Source organism: Mus musculus, chromosome 1 (assembly GCF_000001635.26).
Source record: "Mus musculus strain C57BL/6J chromosome 1, GRCm38.p6 C57BL/6J".
NCBI lineage: Eukaryota > Metazoa > Chordata > Mammalia > Rodentia > Muridae > Mus > Mus musculus.
Window position 1 is genome coordinate 68,078,647 of NC_000067.6, and position 16,598 is coordinate 68,095,244.

A 16,598-nucleotide genomic window follows, 5' to 3' on the forward strand; every position below is an offset into this window, starting at 1 on the left:
ACAAGAAATCATCTTTTAAAAACATTTCTTATATGCTAGTCTCTGGACTGACCTCAATTATAGTTTTGATGGAATGTATATTGCTATGTATATTTCAAGATATGGAACAAATGAATTGAAGTTTGTAACATCTATAAAGTAAATTAACCAAAAGACACATTTTAAAGTTTCATAAACAATACAAAGAAAATTAGTAGTAGAAACCACTTTATATATTTTTAAATGTCTAGTATCTAAATTTTGACCTGACGTTAAGCCTGGCATTATCAAATCTGACAATCTTTCTACATGAATCTTTCTCAAAAGTGAGACTCCTTCAGATTCAGTGATCCTGTTTCTCTTTCAGATATGGTTTTGGCCACAGATGTGATCGTTTTTTCAGTTGCCCCAACGGCTTCTGGTCACTAAATTGTCTAAAATCATGAATTCCAAAGTTAGCTTTGCTTTCTTCTTCGGTCACCAATGATCTCCCTTGCCTTGGTAGGGAAGAATTGAAAATATGTACCATTTTTGAAATAGGAGCTCTGAATATAAAGGAATGTGAGGGGATCAGCACAAATTCATCATCACTACAAGAAAAACAACTCAACCCACATCCCCTGTGGGTGATGGGTCAGCAGAACGTATTTCAACTCAAAGGGCAGCTGTATGTAGCTGGGGATATAATTAGATCCTATGGAATAAAGATAAACATTTCTACTTTGCAGTTGAAAGCTTAAAACTAAATAGGCATTTGAAATAATGAGGTTGGCTGCTCACCAAGGTGACACCAAGGTAACTCTATGACAGAATCATGGGATTCACTGAAAAGGAACCGAAGACACAGTGAAAGTAATTTCCCTATGGGCAAGGAGTTGGCAGACTTTATGGAGTATGGACACCATGTTACAGAAGTACGTTTAAATCATAGGTGGCTTGATAAAGACCTAATGGTGACCAGGATTTTAAAGCTGTAATGAATCTTGCTTTAGACAAACTTTACAGGTGTATGTTCTTAAGATGGGTGAAGTCATATGATTTATAGACTGCTCTTTTTGAGGAATGTTGTTGAAAATTTCAAAGCTATGATTTTTTTCAACCACTGCTGCTTGTAGTAAACAGAGAAAATAAGCTTACGAAATTGAGAATAGGTAAGATAATTTCTGAAAGTTAAAATTTTTACATTTTATAAAATTTTGTTATCTTACTTTTTGGTAAGATTTGAATATAGACATTATGCAAACTCCCAGGGTGAATTAGTGCTAAGTATTTAGAAGCTTATTATTGTAAATATTTATTTTTGATAGAAAAGTAAGGTATATAATTATCAAAATTCATATATATATAATCTTTCATATCATAACTTCATAATTCAACAGAGATTAAGAATTTTTGGGTTTGTGTCATTGATCTGGTCTCACATAGTTCTCTTTAATTAAGCAAGATAGATCTTCACATACAAACTTCCTTAATTAATTAGCAAAGAGTGTGGCTTAATCAGTAAATAAAAGATCTATAACTCAGGTACACATGAAGCTGTTTGGAGAGGGAGATATGCAGGAACACAGTTGTCAGGCAAAACTGGAGTTACAGGGCTGGAAAACATGGCTGAGAATGGAACTGGGTCCAATCTTCAGTATTAGTGGCTTAGCTTGTATTCTGGTGTATAGTCAAATGACAAGCAAGGTAGGTGCATCATTCACTATGATATAAGTGAAATCAAACCAACTACACTAAATTACCACAAAGTATCATTTTTGGTGTTAGGGAAAGTAGACTCCAGAATGGTTAGCTTTCATGTGAATTATGATTGTTAGTAGTACCCAAATTTCTCAGTGGTATATAAGACACTGCCATTCTGTAATAGCTCTTTAGCCTCAGGACGAATGAGACAATCTTTATAGCCCTAAGTTCATACTCTGTGTCTGTAAGAATTATTGCACTGCTGTTTCGATGGGAGATAAAGAGATATGTTAGTACATTTTCAAGAGCAGTTGTTCTCAGCTCCACCTACCTTGCCACCATCAGCATTGTATTCTTTTTCATCTCCTTCCAAGAGCCGGGCCAGTCCAAAATCTGTGATTTTAACATGATTTGGAGATTTCACTAAGACATTGCGGGCTGCCAGATCCCGATGAACAAGCCGTCTTTCTTCTAGGTACATCATTCCCTGAAAAACAAACCATGTTTGAAAAAGGGAGCCACTTAGAATCTGAAGTTTTTCATGTTATAAAATGGGATACATCATTTCTCAAAGGGAAGGCAGAATCCTGAATACAGTAAAAAATAAAATAAAATAAAATAAAACAGAAAACTTGTTGTGGGAGTGGGGAAAACCACAGATAAGTTTTGGCATAAAATATATACCTAGTTTTGGGGAATTTGATATTCTTTTGCAAACACTTCATTAGTGAGATGTGCAGCTGTCTTAGTAGATTAGCTAACATATACTTGGACTGATCTACAGATTTCTCATCATTTTATTCTCTATAATTTTTGCTTAGTATTATCTTCCTCCTACACAGTCATTCCAAATAAACACTGCTATCCACAACCAAAAGGCCTCCTATTCCTGGTTTGATGGCACCAAAATCATCTTCAGAGAGTCTCTAAAGGCTGAAGAGTTATAATGCTTTACTCTTTATACACAGAATAAAGGATACCCTGGGGGTTCATGAATGTCTAATTTCAAATAAAAGGCTTTTATGACATTAGTTGTCATTATAGGAACTCACAAGTGAAAGTACATAGTTTATAATGACCCACAAATTAGCCTTTAATATGTTATCTTCATAAAACCACACAGGGAAATTAAAAATAAAATTTATTGCTGATTACTAATGCGATGAGGTGGTGCGAGAGAAAGCTTGCTTTTTATATCATACCAAAATGTTAATCTCTATAAAAATTCATAAGAATGCTGACCCACAGAAATAATAATTTGTTTCTTAGTTATATTTTAGAAATCAGGAAGATAGTGTTGTTGTATCATATGTAAAATATTTACATAATGGCAAGGTAAGAAAACTCAGGCCTAGCTTAGATAAGTGTGACCACAATTTTTATAGAGGAATTAAGATAAATTGTATATTTGATTTTTTCTCAGTAGTAAAATGTGATCATTTGAAAACAAATCAGACTTATTATAAAAGGGCCGAAGCACATTCTCATTCCAATTACAAATCATTGCTGTTGGCAGTTAGCATTACAACTGCACAGCTTTGAAGGATTAATGGTTTCTGATATCAAAACAAAAGCCGTGGAAAACAGACACATAAATCACAGAGGTCAAAACATTATGAACTATATACCCGATGTAGTGGAAAGAGGAGATTGCTGCCCAGAGCTTCAGGAGCCAGCCTCCACAGAAATGCCCATCAAACACAACTGGTGGAGATAGCATCTCATATGGTCCAATCAGTCAACAGCTAGGTGACAACACATTTATTGGTGCTTTCTGAAGTCAACTCGAAAATAGTATTTATGGGATTTTTGCCCTCTGTTATAAGTAGTGCTGTTCTAGGACATGAGGTAGGATATTCCAAAAATAAGGTAAATCCAAGAGCATACAGTTCTTGTAGGATTTAGAGGACCAGAGTTAAATAAGTTTATTTCTTTGGAGACGATGTCTTTTCACATCCATTTGAATCCTTTTTTTCCTTTTAAGATATGTTCATATAAAAAATCATGTCCTTTATGACTACCTACAAAGCAGCACACAGCAAATATGTTGTCAATGTACTGATACTTAGATCTGCATGTACACAGTAGCACACATTATGTTCTACCCACCATACTAGATACTGGGGAAGTAAGAAAAGACTTGTATTAGTTCTTCACACTAAAGGATGACAGAGTGAATTACTAAAGTGGGGAGAAATAAATTAAAAAACAGATTCATATTGCAAGTAGGACATAGGACATTTAAGAAAAGCTATATCCTGCAGAACAGTCTTGCAAGTATTCATGAGAGGAGAGACTTGGGAGAGGTACCCAGAGCAAGCTAAACCTTAGAGGGGAAGACCGTAGGAAGATAGAACAAGAACAGTCATCGAAAGTAATTAACATGTGCACTTGGCCAAAGGCATACTAATCTGTCCCTCTGAAGAATAACACATGGGGAGAGCCAGTGGTAAGCAATGAGGCTAAAACAGAGATCCAAGAGGCACATGAACATGTCATGGATGTGATGTGAATCTTCGCTTCTGGATTTTATGTTCTACAATGCTGTGATCAGTCATTTAATTTCAAGACATAGTTACAGACTGAAAGGTCTTTCCTTGGTAGTTGGATAAGAGAAAAGGAAAGAGATTTTCATTCTTTCTTTTCTTTTCTTATTTCTTTTAAATCATAAGGATTCTTCCAATTAAGTAACATTCAAATGGAAATATAGTTTATGTATTTAAGGGCTTTTATGCTTATTTATTTAATTTATATGTATGAGTATTTTGCCTGTTAGTATATTTGAGCAGAGTTCAGAAAAAGTCATTGAATTTTACAGAACTTGCATTCCAGATGGCTTTGAATTGTCATATAAGTGTTGAAATCTCAGTCTGGGTGTTCTGCAAGAGGAATGGGTGTTCTTAACTGCTGATCTATCTCTTCAGCCTTAACTTATACATTTCTCAAACTCTCTCTCTCTCTCTCTCTCTCTCTCTCTCTCTCTCTCTCTCTCTCTCTCTCTGATAAATATGTAACTATCATTGAACAACAAATGTAAATCTCTGAGTGCAATCACGGTAAGTATCATTAGGTTTAGGCAGCACATAAGTGGGACCAAATTGCTTGCCAGCTTTGATCATCATGGAATTTTCATTATGGATAAGCCACATGATTTGTACTATTTTGTTGTAGCAGTCAGGTGGACTACAATCCCTTTGATTTTAAAGATGGATTTTATTTTACTTGTGTGCATGTGCACATGTATGCAGGTGTCCACAGAGGTCAAAAGAGGGCATCAGATCCCCTGGAAGTGGAGTTACTGATGGTTGTGAACGATCCGATATAGGTGCTTGGAGTCATGTTTTCTACAAGAGTAGTATGTGTTCTTAGCTGCTAAGTTGTATTTCTATGCCCTAAGACACTTTTGAGATGACACATTCTGTAATACAAAGAAGGTTTGAAAGCTCTAAAAATTCTTTGACACTCTATATTTTATTTTAAAATATGGTAGATAATAGAGCATCTTACTTGAATCTTACTACCAATTGTCAGGAAAAACAAAACAAAACAAAACAATCAAAAAATGTTTTCATCGAAATAATAAAAACTCAATTCAGAAAGCTGTATGGCAATCTATATAGTTCTCCCTGTCTACTTGACAAAACTCAGTCCTCCTAATAACAGAAGCATATGCAATTGCTAAATTATCAAAATACATTTGTATGGTCTCTTGCCACTCTGAGGCATCACTGTGTATATATCCACTTCTAAGTCACTAGCTCCAGCTGCCACCTTAGTTCTGTTTTCCCACCCAGAATTAAAGTGTTGAATTGTCTTTGGATTACTTATAAAAGGTTTCCTACAATACAGCATTTTTTCTGACTTGAAGAGCTCATTAGAGTCAAAATTTCTGCTAAATTCTTTCAAAATAGAATTATTCTTTGAATGAGCGGGACGCAACTAAGAAGACAGATAATTACTAGAAGCGAATGTGACAAAACTAAGCACAATGATGTCCCTGGAAATGGAGGATGAATAGCAAGTGTTTGTTCATCATAAGAGGACACCACACTGGCTGGAAATGAAACCTTGTCGTCTGCATGGGGCTTCTGCCATGACCTAGGCTGGCCAGCTCTGGAGAGAGCATCATGAGAACATCCAGAGTTCCTACAAAGTCTGCACACTTTGAACATGTTAGGCACTAAATAAATGTTTCTGTAACAGTGAGGCAGTATAACGCTAGCAACCATTCACTGTTTTACTTCTAAAACAAATATCAGAAAGCCACAGTCAACAGAGACCATGTTTCTAGGTCCAAGTGATCTAACTAACACATGGTAGAAGAGGGATTGGATCCCTTTGGCTAAGATTTCAAAACCAACATATTTAATTCAGGGCACACAGAAATGAACAAACATAGGTAAGACTTACAGCTTCATAAAATGCACTGTTGCAAAAAAGTTTTCTTAAAGACTTACATGAATTTCATGCACAATGCAGTTGATTGACTTTTAAGAAGTACTGTATTTAGCATGTAACTAAATCACAAAGTTGTTTATGATTTAGAAACTTTTAATTATGTAAATTTTGAGATTATAAGTTTGCTTAGGCCACATTATATAGAAAATGGAGGATTGAGTCTGAATATAAGTTCTAATGGCAATTACATGGTTCAAACCCTAGCTCTTTAAAGTTCTAGATATGTGATTTGGGCAAACAGCTCTATATCATCACTAAAGTTCCTCCCCTTAAAGGGAGACAATAGCACATTTTACACTAGACAAGCATTAACGGTGATACAATACCCAGAAATATACCTATTGTTAATATGTAATTCAGAATTACTACTATTCCAGTTTTCATTTTAATAACGTTTCATTCTCCATGTTCTTATAGAAGGTTCTTGCATAGTTTATTGTGAAGATCAAGTACGATAGCATATACAAAGCCTTTAGTAAGTGGCTTACTGTAACTGTAGAACATACAAACTCTCCTCAGTGTGCCACAGATAATTATCAACAATTCTCAATTAGGCAATCATTTCTCTCAGTAAGTTCACCTGCCCGTTAAAACGAAATCTATAAGGCACAGTGGGCATTTGACAAACATTTGCAGTGATATAAATACCCTAAAACCTACTTACCATGATTAATGTGTAGGTACAAATTTCAGAATTATTACTATTAAAAATCCATTTTAATAATGTATCACTCTTTAAGTTATTATATAAGGATAAAATTTATTAGAAAATATATTAAAGATTTGGTGTTCTTCATAAATATATCACTGTTTTCAGAAACTTACTCAATATAAAGGTTATAAATAAGATAGCTATGAAAGTCTTTGATGCTGACAGAGGCTTTCTGTGAGTGAATAAAATGACTACACTGTTCACCTCTATCACTGAGCACTGAAGAGTATTTTAGGAAAATGTGTTTTAGCAATGTTTTGTTGACTTCATTACAGAAATCATACAAATTGATTTTATCCAAACTGTTAACAGTTCCCTTATTTCCCATGTTTCTTTGCTTGCTCCAGTTAGAAAGTTGACTTATTTCAAGCTTTCTCACATATTTTAAAATACAGATCTTGCAGAAGAGGGGGACAAAGGTTGGAGGGAGCCAGAGAGGTCAAGGACACCACAAGAAAACCTACAGAATCAACTAACCTGGGCCCGTGGGGACTTACAGACACTGAATCAACAACCAAAGAGCATGCATGGGGTGGACCTAGGTTCCCTACACATATGTAACAAATGTGTAGCTTGGTCTTCATGTGGGACTCTTAACAACTGAAGCATGTCTGGCTTTAACTCTGTAGCCTGTCTTTATATCCTGGTCCTCTAATTGGGTTGCTTTGTCTAGCCCCAGTAGAAGACATGCCTAGTCCTACTGCAACTTGATATGTCAAGGTTGATATGCACAGGAATGGGGGACAGCAACCCCTCCCCTGAGCATAAATGGAGGGGGAGATGGGTGGGTGGGAGGTGAGAGGGAGGAGAGGAGGGAGAAGAAGTTGTGATCAGACTGTAAATTATATAAATAAATTAATTAATGAAAAAAATACAGCTAACAGGGTAAAAGGTAAAATTTGACTTTAGAAATTTTTGAAATTGCACTTTGATACAAAAATCCAAGACACATTTTTCTTACAAGAAAATTTAAGCTTTAATGTCTGGTTAAAATCAATCACATGAACTCTGAAAATAAAATCAATGAAAGACTTAATTTTAGAATTGCTGCCATAGATGAGCACCTGCAAATGACCTTCTTTTCCATCTCGAGACATCTGAGTCACAGCCATCTAGCTAAAATGGATGATTATTATGTATTTATTAAATGTAAAAATACATTCTGCCCAGCTGCAGGAAGTAAAAGGAAGTTAGCAGAGACTGGACTATTTGGGAAAATAAATACTTGCTTCTCTCATATTTTCCATGCAACAGTTTCAGCAAACACATGTGTGAAGCTAAAAATTTCAGACTGCAGTCAGCTCTCAGGCTAATGCTAATCTCTGGAGTGAGTAAGAACAGCCTTCAAAAATAACAAAATATCATTAGAATAACCCAAATCTTTCTAAATAACAGGAAACTTCAGGAAATCTAACATCCAATGAAAATCTCTCCTTCTGCCATCTCTCCTTTAAAAGCAATTCTTATAAAGAAAACATCAGCTATAATGTTTGCTGCTAGTAAGGCTAAAGGTATGAGAATGCTCAATAGAAACAAGGGAGTTTTTGTTGTTGTTGTTGTTGTTGTTGTTGTTTTGGTTTTGTTTTGGGTTTTTTTGTTTTTTTTTGTTTTTTTTTGTTTGTTTTTGTTTTGAGAAGTCCCTTAATGTATTCCAATTAGGCATGAGTTGATACTATGGAGGCTCTGAGAAAAAGCCAAGTAGGGAAAAATCCCATCTACTCTGTTTTGTGGTAGAAAGCGCACAGAATGGAAGGTTGTTGGGTAGAATTAGTTGGCACATTGCTAAATAGCGTATGGTAATAGGTATCTGTCTCATACAAACTATAAACATGACAGAACATTTTAAACTATCTCTGATGTTACCTCTAGCATTTTTTAATTTGGAAGGAATTATTAAATATAGCTATTCTTAAATACTAAATATTAGTCCAATACTAGACACAGAGAGTAGGAAATATGTTGGGGTAACATTTTTGTATATTGTCTAAATATTGTCTTTTTATTATCTAAATGTTGATTTCTGTACAGAGAGAACTGAGTATTATCTGGACTTTGGTATTGTTAGTCTCATGACTAACATCATTAGACATCACCTGCCTCCGTATTTTGTAAACATATCCCTTCCTCACTTTTGATTGGCTTAATCAAAATAGACAGCCAGTGGCTGAGGAAAGAAAGGGAAGGCAGGACTTCTGGGCAGAGATAGAGACTGTGGGAAGAATCAGGTGCAGGAAGATTTCCCAGTGTGACACAGAGGAGGTCAGACATGCCCAGAGTGAGAGAGAGGTAGTGGTCCACATGCAGACATAGGCTAATATAGTCAGGTTTATTACATTAGATGAGCTATCTGGGAGGTAGCCTAAGCTAAGGCCTGAGTTATGATGAAAACTAATAAGTCTCTATGTCATTATTTAAACACTTCTGGGCTAAGAAAGTCCAGCAATAGAAATAGGTAGAGTGGACAATTCTCTTTCAATGTTTATTTGGTAAGGGACTTGAATATATTCTCATAAAAGTAAGTTGGACTCATCCTAAATTTAAGACAGCAGACTACAGAAATAAATGATAGCTACTCACTAGGAAAGTGAACTCAATCTCTTCAACCATCATCTGTCTGTTTCCTTCCCTTCCCTCTTAGATTATCCTGAGGATTCAGGTGCATCATATAATGAAAAGACTTACAATATCCAATATTCTAAGAGGAATCTGTCCAACAAACACATAACCTCAAATTCATTCTTCTTATTGAAAATATAATTAATCTCAATAAGGAAAAGAAAGTAGATTTTCTAGATGTGGTGGCACATGTCTTTAAAGGCAGCATTTGGGTGGCAGAGGTAGTCCTATCTCTGTGAGTCCAAGGTCAGCCTGGTCTACCAAGTGAGTTCTTAGACAGTTGGAGTTACATTGTAAGACCTTGCCTCAAAAAAATTCTTAAATTAGTTTACATATAATATTTATAAATACATAAATATATAAAAATAAATATACCTTTAATTATGCATATATTATCACAGAAAAATGCACATGATGTGTGAGTCTGTGTGTGTGTGTGCGTGTGTGTGATAATATTTAATTAGGGTTGCTTGTATAAACTCAGGTGAGGGTTATTTGTTTACATGGAGCAATGTGTTACTAGCTTCATTTCTGAGGACTATGACTCCCTCTCTTTCTGCAACTTGTAACTTCCTATAGCCTCTCTAGGAGAGTTGGAGTCTTATGATCTCTTGTCGTATCTGGATAGAATATTGATAGGCCCATTCTAGTACATCCTCATGGATGCAACATCCAGGTTCTGTACAGAAGGGAGTAGCACTCCTTCCCATCCTGCAGCTCTTAACATTCTTCCCATTCCTTCTTCTGTAATGTTCCCTGAGCCTATACGGATACCCATTTAGAGCCCAGCACTCAGCAATCTTTGTTCTCCACACACTGACAAGTTCTTATGAGTCACTGCAATGACTATCATTTAGGCATATGATTTTTCTAAATAGATGGAATAAACTACAGTAATGATAAAGGAGTAGTAAATATACGAGCCAGTAAACTTGCCACATATTATCATGAACAAGTATTGCGTATTGTATACAATTTATGTATAATATTTTATAAAGTAGGTTTCTTTTTGTTTGTTTGAGTCAGTTTAGCACTACAGATCAAGCTGACCTTGAACGTGCCTCAATCTTTCTGCTTTTACCTTCCAAGTATAGAAATTTCGGGCAGGTGCTAGCATGCCTAGCCATAGTTTATTTCTTTATACTCCATTATCACAAACACAGAGCTTTATAGTTACTGTGTTACTAGGAACCAGACTCTGTTGTATTTGTTCATTTGACCATGTGTCTTCTATGGTTCAAACCAGCACTAAATTCAAGTTTATGGCTGGATTTAATGAACCAGAGGCCACAATTTTGTAAGACTGTCTGGCACGAACAATTTTTCTTTATGGTGAAGCTCAGTTGATTTTAAATTTACACCACTGATGGTAGTATGGAAAAGATGAATCCTTCAGCAATTAGGATAACCCCAGACTTTGGGATTTGAGTATCAAAAGAATGAATGGAAATCCACCTACAGATGTCTAGAGCTGGGGAATATAGCAGAACTTTTCCCTCTGGTTTCCTGTATTTTCTTTAAATATCAGATTTAATCACTCTTCCCAATGAAATGAAAAAGTGATGTAAACAAGGCAGAATGAGATGCTTTTATTTTCCTAAGGAATTAATGTAGAGACAAAAGCTCATCTGCTTGGACCAGGAGAGTAGTCACCTGACCACAGCAGTCCCCTGCCAGTCAGTGACCTCTAGCCAACAATGGGAGGAATGAACTGTGGAGCATCACTGGGCAGGCAGTCTCACAGGGAGGTGCACTTAAAATGGATTACTTCTGCTCCTTAAGCAGCCGATCAATAAAGATGTAGATTGCAATGAGAAAGGAGATGTTTGTGGGCTGTAGTAGTTATCCTCTGTGTCTCTCCTGAAATTAATTAAAAATCAATGAAGTGTGAAACCTATTAATACAGCAACCTCTTGATTAACCCATGGAAGCTGATGCTTTCTCTGGGTATACATGTTGTGCAAATAGACTCAAACACAAAAGACAGAAGGTTGAATGTATGACCCCCTTATAATTGAGCAGAAAGGATTCATGTACAGTAGTTTGTGGTTTCACAGTATTAGATCATACTGCTAAAATAGATATAAAACTCAGGGTTGGAAACACTATGTTTAGAACATTCCTTCTTATGTCAATTACACCAAATTTTACAAGATATCCTTATTACAAAGCAAAATCTTGCTGGTGCATAGATCTAAAAGAATCAATAACCACATTGTTAAATGTAAATTATATATTTATGAACCCAGGTAGTTAAGTTTATAACTGAAATTTAATTTAGTTTATTTTTATTTCATTTTATACATATAGATGTTTTGTCTGCATGTTTGTCTGAGTAACATGTGTCTGTCTGGTACCATCAGAGACCAGAAGATGTGGGATCATCAGGAACTGGAGTTACAGATGGTTATGGGGCACCACCTGGGTGTTGAGGATCTAATCCTGCTCTGCAAGAGCAGCCAATGGTCTTAACCACTGAGACATCCCTCCCACCTCTGCTGGCTGCTTTTAAATAAGTATGTTTCAATTAAATCCTTAGAGTAGCAAAGGATCTTTTGGTGATTTGAGCCAACTTGTTTTCTGGATAAGAAGCTGTAATCTGTGCCAGTCAGCCAAGTTCTTCCTCTATCCGCTTCTGGCTTTAGTGGACCTAATGCACACCTGAAAATGCTCATGCAGTCATCTTTCTGAAAGTCACCCAGACATTTTTCCAGCTGCCTGCTCTGATGCATACTCTATTTGCTCAGGTTCATTCTTCTATAAAATATTCTCAGAAGAAGCTGAACCCCAGCTTCCAGCTGCCATCGTAATCCTTCATCATCAATATGAAAGTCCATGCTAATGTACTTTATTGTTTTAAGTTTTGTATATACCCAGAGACACAATTCTAGGGCTTTCTCACAAATCTTGATCTAGAGACTGGGAGAGAATCATATTTAACACCTTTGCTAATTTTCTTAGCCCAGCACGACTATGGCAGGATTAAATATCACCATATACTGTCAGGACTGTAAATGTTGAGAAATTCTCATCTGGATATTTGGTGTCTTTCCAAGATTAACTATGGTCATCTATGATGTTACAACAACGTTAGAAGTGTCATTAGTTTTTTGGCTCAAGTAATATGCAAAGTACCTGTAGGTCCTTATCAATTAAAAGGTGTTTCTTGAACTCTGCAGTTTCCAGAACATCCCATGGATGTTCATGAATAGGTTATTGGTTCTATTTCTGAGTGTTTCTTGCTAGTGCCAGCATCCACAGACCCTAATTCTGGAGCTGGAAATGTTCATGTCTTTTCCTGGGGTTATTTCTTCATGCTTTACAAACTGACACGTAAAATATTTCATAGTAGCGAATGGTGTCCTTCCACCCTTCCTCATTGTGTCATGATGCTCTTGTCTTCCACAAAGCCTTGGAGAAGTGTTCCCCTGCTCCTGAACTACAAGACCCTAGATGCATTAATAGCTATTATTGAGACCCTAAATGACAAGTTGTCCTCTGAAAGGAACTTCTTTGACTACTTTATCCTCTGACTCTGTTAAGGTTCAGATCAAGTGCAAGAAGTGGGTGAGGAAGATTGACACATCCCTCGGTTTATTTTCCCCATTTTGACCTCATGTTCTTGTCATTTCTTTATCTATTCTTACTCTCCAACATATATGCACATATGCCCATACTCTGTGATGCACACACACAAAACCACCTCACACTCTTAGCCAGAAACATCTTCAGGCAACTAAAATAACTATCAAAGCAGCTTAACTTGGAATTCTTAACTAGAGCTCTATAGCTTAAAGCACACTGAAAACTCCCTACACTGTTTTTGACTTTCTGCTTATTGTTTCTTTTATCTGGAACATCCTGCACTATTCATTAATAGCACCACTCTTCCTGCCATGGTACAGAAAGGCTGGACCAAATCTAATCCTCTCTTACATAATAAATTAGATATCATTTTCTTCACAAAATCTTCCCTGCTCACACGTAAAATGACTCACTGTATTACTATTTAATACAACACACAACATTGTTGCCTTTACTATCTATCATCTATTTACCCATCCTCTCTCTCTCTCTCTCTCTCTCTCTCTCTCATATTATATGTCTTTCTATCTGCTTTGTTTTAAATGAGAATGAACCCCATACACATATATTTGAATGCTTAATCACCAGGGAGTAGCCTATTTAAATGGAAAAGAAAGATTAGGAGGTGTGGCCTTGTTGGACAAAATGTGTGTGTCCACTGGAGGTGATGAGCTTTGAGCTTTCAAAAGCCCATACCAAGCTCAGTCCCCTGCCCCATCTTCCTGCATATCAGATTGTGGTCCTTTAATAATTCTACACCCATCTGTGCCATGCCTGCTGTCATGCTCCTAAGCATGATGATGATGGATTAAACATCTGAAACTGTAAGCAAACCCCCAATTAAGTGATTTCTTTCTTTCTTTCTATCTTTCTTTCTTTCTTTCTTTCTTTCTTTCTTTCTTTCTTTCTTTCTTTCTTTCTTTCTTTCTTTCTTTCCTTTCTTTCTTTCTTTCTTTCTTTCTTTCTTTCTTTCTTTCTTTCTTTCTTTCTTTCTTTCTTTTTTTGGTTTTTCTAGACAGGGTTTCTCTGTATAGCCCTGGCTGTCCTGGAACTCACTTTGTAGACTAGGAGGTTGGCCTCGAACTCAGAAATTCGCCTGCCTCTGCCTCCTGAGTGCTGGGATTAAAGGCGTGTGCCACCATGCCCGGCTAAGTGATTTCTTTTATAAGAGTTTCCCTGGTCATTGTATCTCTTTGCAGCAATAGAACAGTGAGTAAGGCACTATTTATCCATCTAACTGGAACACAGCTCATTAATCTACAAATATTAAAAAATTCTTTTGTATCAGCAAATTAAAGTTATGTCATAAGACAGACAGAAGGTATACTTGTTCATTGGGTTGCATCTTCTAAGCTTAAAGTACCTCATTTTAATTATTGGTATTATTGATTCCCTTTCATGGTTTGCTTTAAACCTTATGGGTTGTTACCCGCCTGTATGTTCTGCTTAGATGACACAACTTAGTTTGTCCCTCTTAACAATTAACAATTTATCAGGGCTTGGATAGCTAGGAAGTTGTAGTCAATTTGATTGATTTCCCCTCTTGGTACCACTTCATGTATCTTCTTCTATTACCTTTGAATCATCAGACTAAGAGAGAAGGAACTCAGAGAAATAATCAGAGCATGCAAAGAAATATAGTCTAATAATTTCAAGTTCAGGCAGAGGAAATGGGATGATACATTTTGAAGCTGTTGATAATTAAATGGTACTGCTGGTCATCCTTAACTCGTCTATTGTCTGCTTCCTCTTTGAAAAAAACCTAGTAAACATCTGCTAATTTTCAGGCTTACCTGCGTAAATATTGTAACCCACTTTCTAGGTATCTTTAATTCCAGAGAACTCAGGGTTTGCTATTGAGTACCGAATCCACAGAAGGAGGGGAACGAGTGCTGTTTATATCTATGGCCAAATAGAATCTGAAAACTGTACTCTTCAATGTTTTCCTCTTCAATTTGCTGATTTATGCAGTTAATATGTTATATGGAAGAAGGCTGAGAGCACACACTATGATATTATAAATGCTGTATGGCAGAGGGTCACTGTCAGCCTGTTCTTATTTGTCTTTGTCAGTGAGGAGGGAGAGAAATAATTAAAAGTGCTGGTTTAGGGCAAGACTTCAATATTAGTTCAGCCACTCACCATATGCTATTATGTGGCCTTAGGTATATTAAGCGTATCAGACCAGCGCTTCCATCTATTAAATGGAGAAAATAATAATACCTATCTCAAAGGTTACTCTGACAATTAAAAAGCCATTACATGTTAACATAGAATACTGCCTGGCCAAGCAAGAGTAAAGGCTTAACCTTGTTAGTTACTATTGTCACTTATGTTACAGAAGACAGTCCCTTTTCAAGCATTCAGCTTTCCAATAATGTTCAATTGCCTAACACATACTTTCATACTTAGAACCCCAAAGATCAACCATGACCTGCCAACGATCTCTCTTGGTACTGCTCTTTCCTATGGCACATTAATTTCAGCAAACTTGCTATCTTTAAACTTTGCATTTTGCAGACACACTTTATCTCTCATTGAAGATGAGCTCTGGGACTATATTCTATCCATATTTAGGTAAAATTTAATCACCTATATTAACCTCTAAATGTATCATTGTACTTTAGTTAAAAGGAAAAAAAATGTATAATTAAATCTCATCCATGTGGATCTATAGTTCAAATTAAGGGTTTTTTTTTTATCTTCATCTTAAAAATCACATTATTTATGAAAATCAAGAACACATATTTGTGTGTAGGTATTTGCAATTTATTAATTTTTTAACTACATGAAGGAACAAGAGGAAAGATCAAGTACCATGTATCACCTTTAGGTCACTTTATATTTTATGGTATATATGTAATTCAATTTCTATGTAGTTAAATAGGATAAAAAAAAACTTCCTTCTTTTCCTCAGCACTTATTTGCTGAATATCTAATATGTCCAGGCACTCTACCAATTATTTTACAAGTAAAGATAACAGGGTGTTTCTTTAAGTCATATATATTATGATGTGTGAGAATGCTGTGGTTTGACTTCTCTTAAACTCAAAGAGAAATATAGGCTTCAAAGAAACCAAAGTTGAGAGGTAGCGTGGAACTTTTAATAAATGTCTAGTGTATCAAAATGAATTAATGACCCCTTGTATGATTTAGTTAATTATTTCACTTTTTAAAGACTGGATTGGTTATCATAAGCATATTGTCATATAATAAAATAATTTTGATTTCATCCTTTCCATATTCACCCTTGAAGTTCTTCACTATGCTGGTGATGAAGAATGGATCCCACACCAGGGAACTGAGCTAATGCAGGTACTGTGTTCTTGAACTCCCCAGCCGAATATGATCTAAATAAACTCCATTCCTTTAAAAGCTACCTTTTAAAGGTCTAAGGTATTCTATTATAGCACTAGAAAATAGACTGGTACAAAGCCATGGGTAGACACTAATAGAGTTTGTTAAGGAAGCGTTTGAAAAGTACACATGAGAGAATGGAATATTTTCTATGTAAAAAGTATCTGAGAAGAGGCAGAATTTGCACTTGCTATGAATGAAAAATCAA

General features: G+C 35.9%; 1 protein-coding gene across 4 annotated transcripts in view; it reads right to left on the reverse strand.

Annotated features, from left to right (window-relative positions):
• The window catches only part of Erbb4 (erb-b2 receptor tyrosine kinase 4), a 1,076,693-nt gene that overhangs the window by 46,763 nt on the left and 1,013,332 nt on the right, over nt 1–16,598 (reverse strand). For all 4 annotated transcript variants that reach the window (XM_006495692.4, XM_006495693.4, NM_010154.2 and 1 more), the window contains exon 21: nt 1,994–2,149. In XM_006495692.4, coding sequence (XP_006495755.1) covers nt 1,994–2,149 — 156 coding nt within the window. The remainder of the gene's footprint in view (nt 1–1,993; nt 2,150–16,598) is intronic.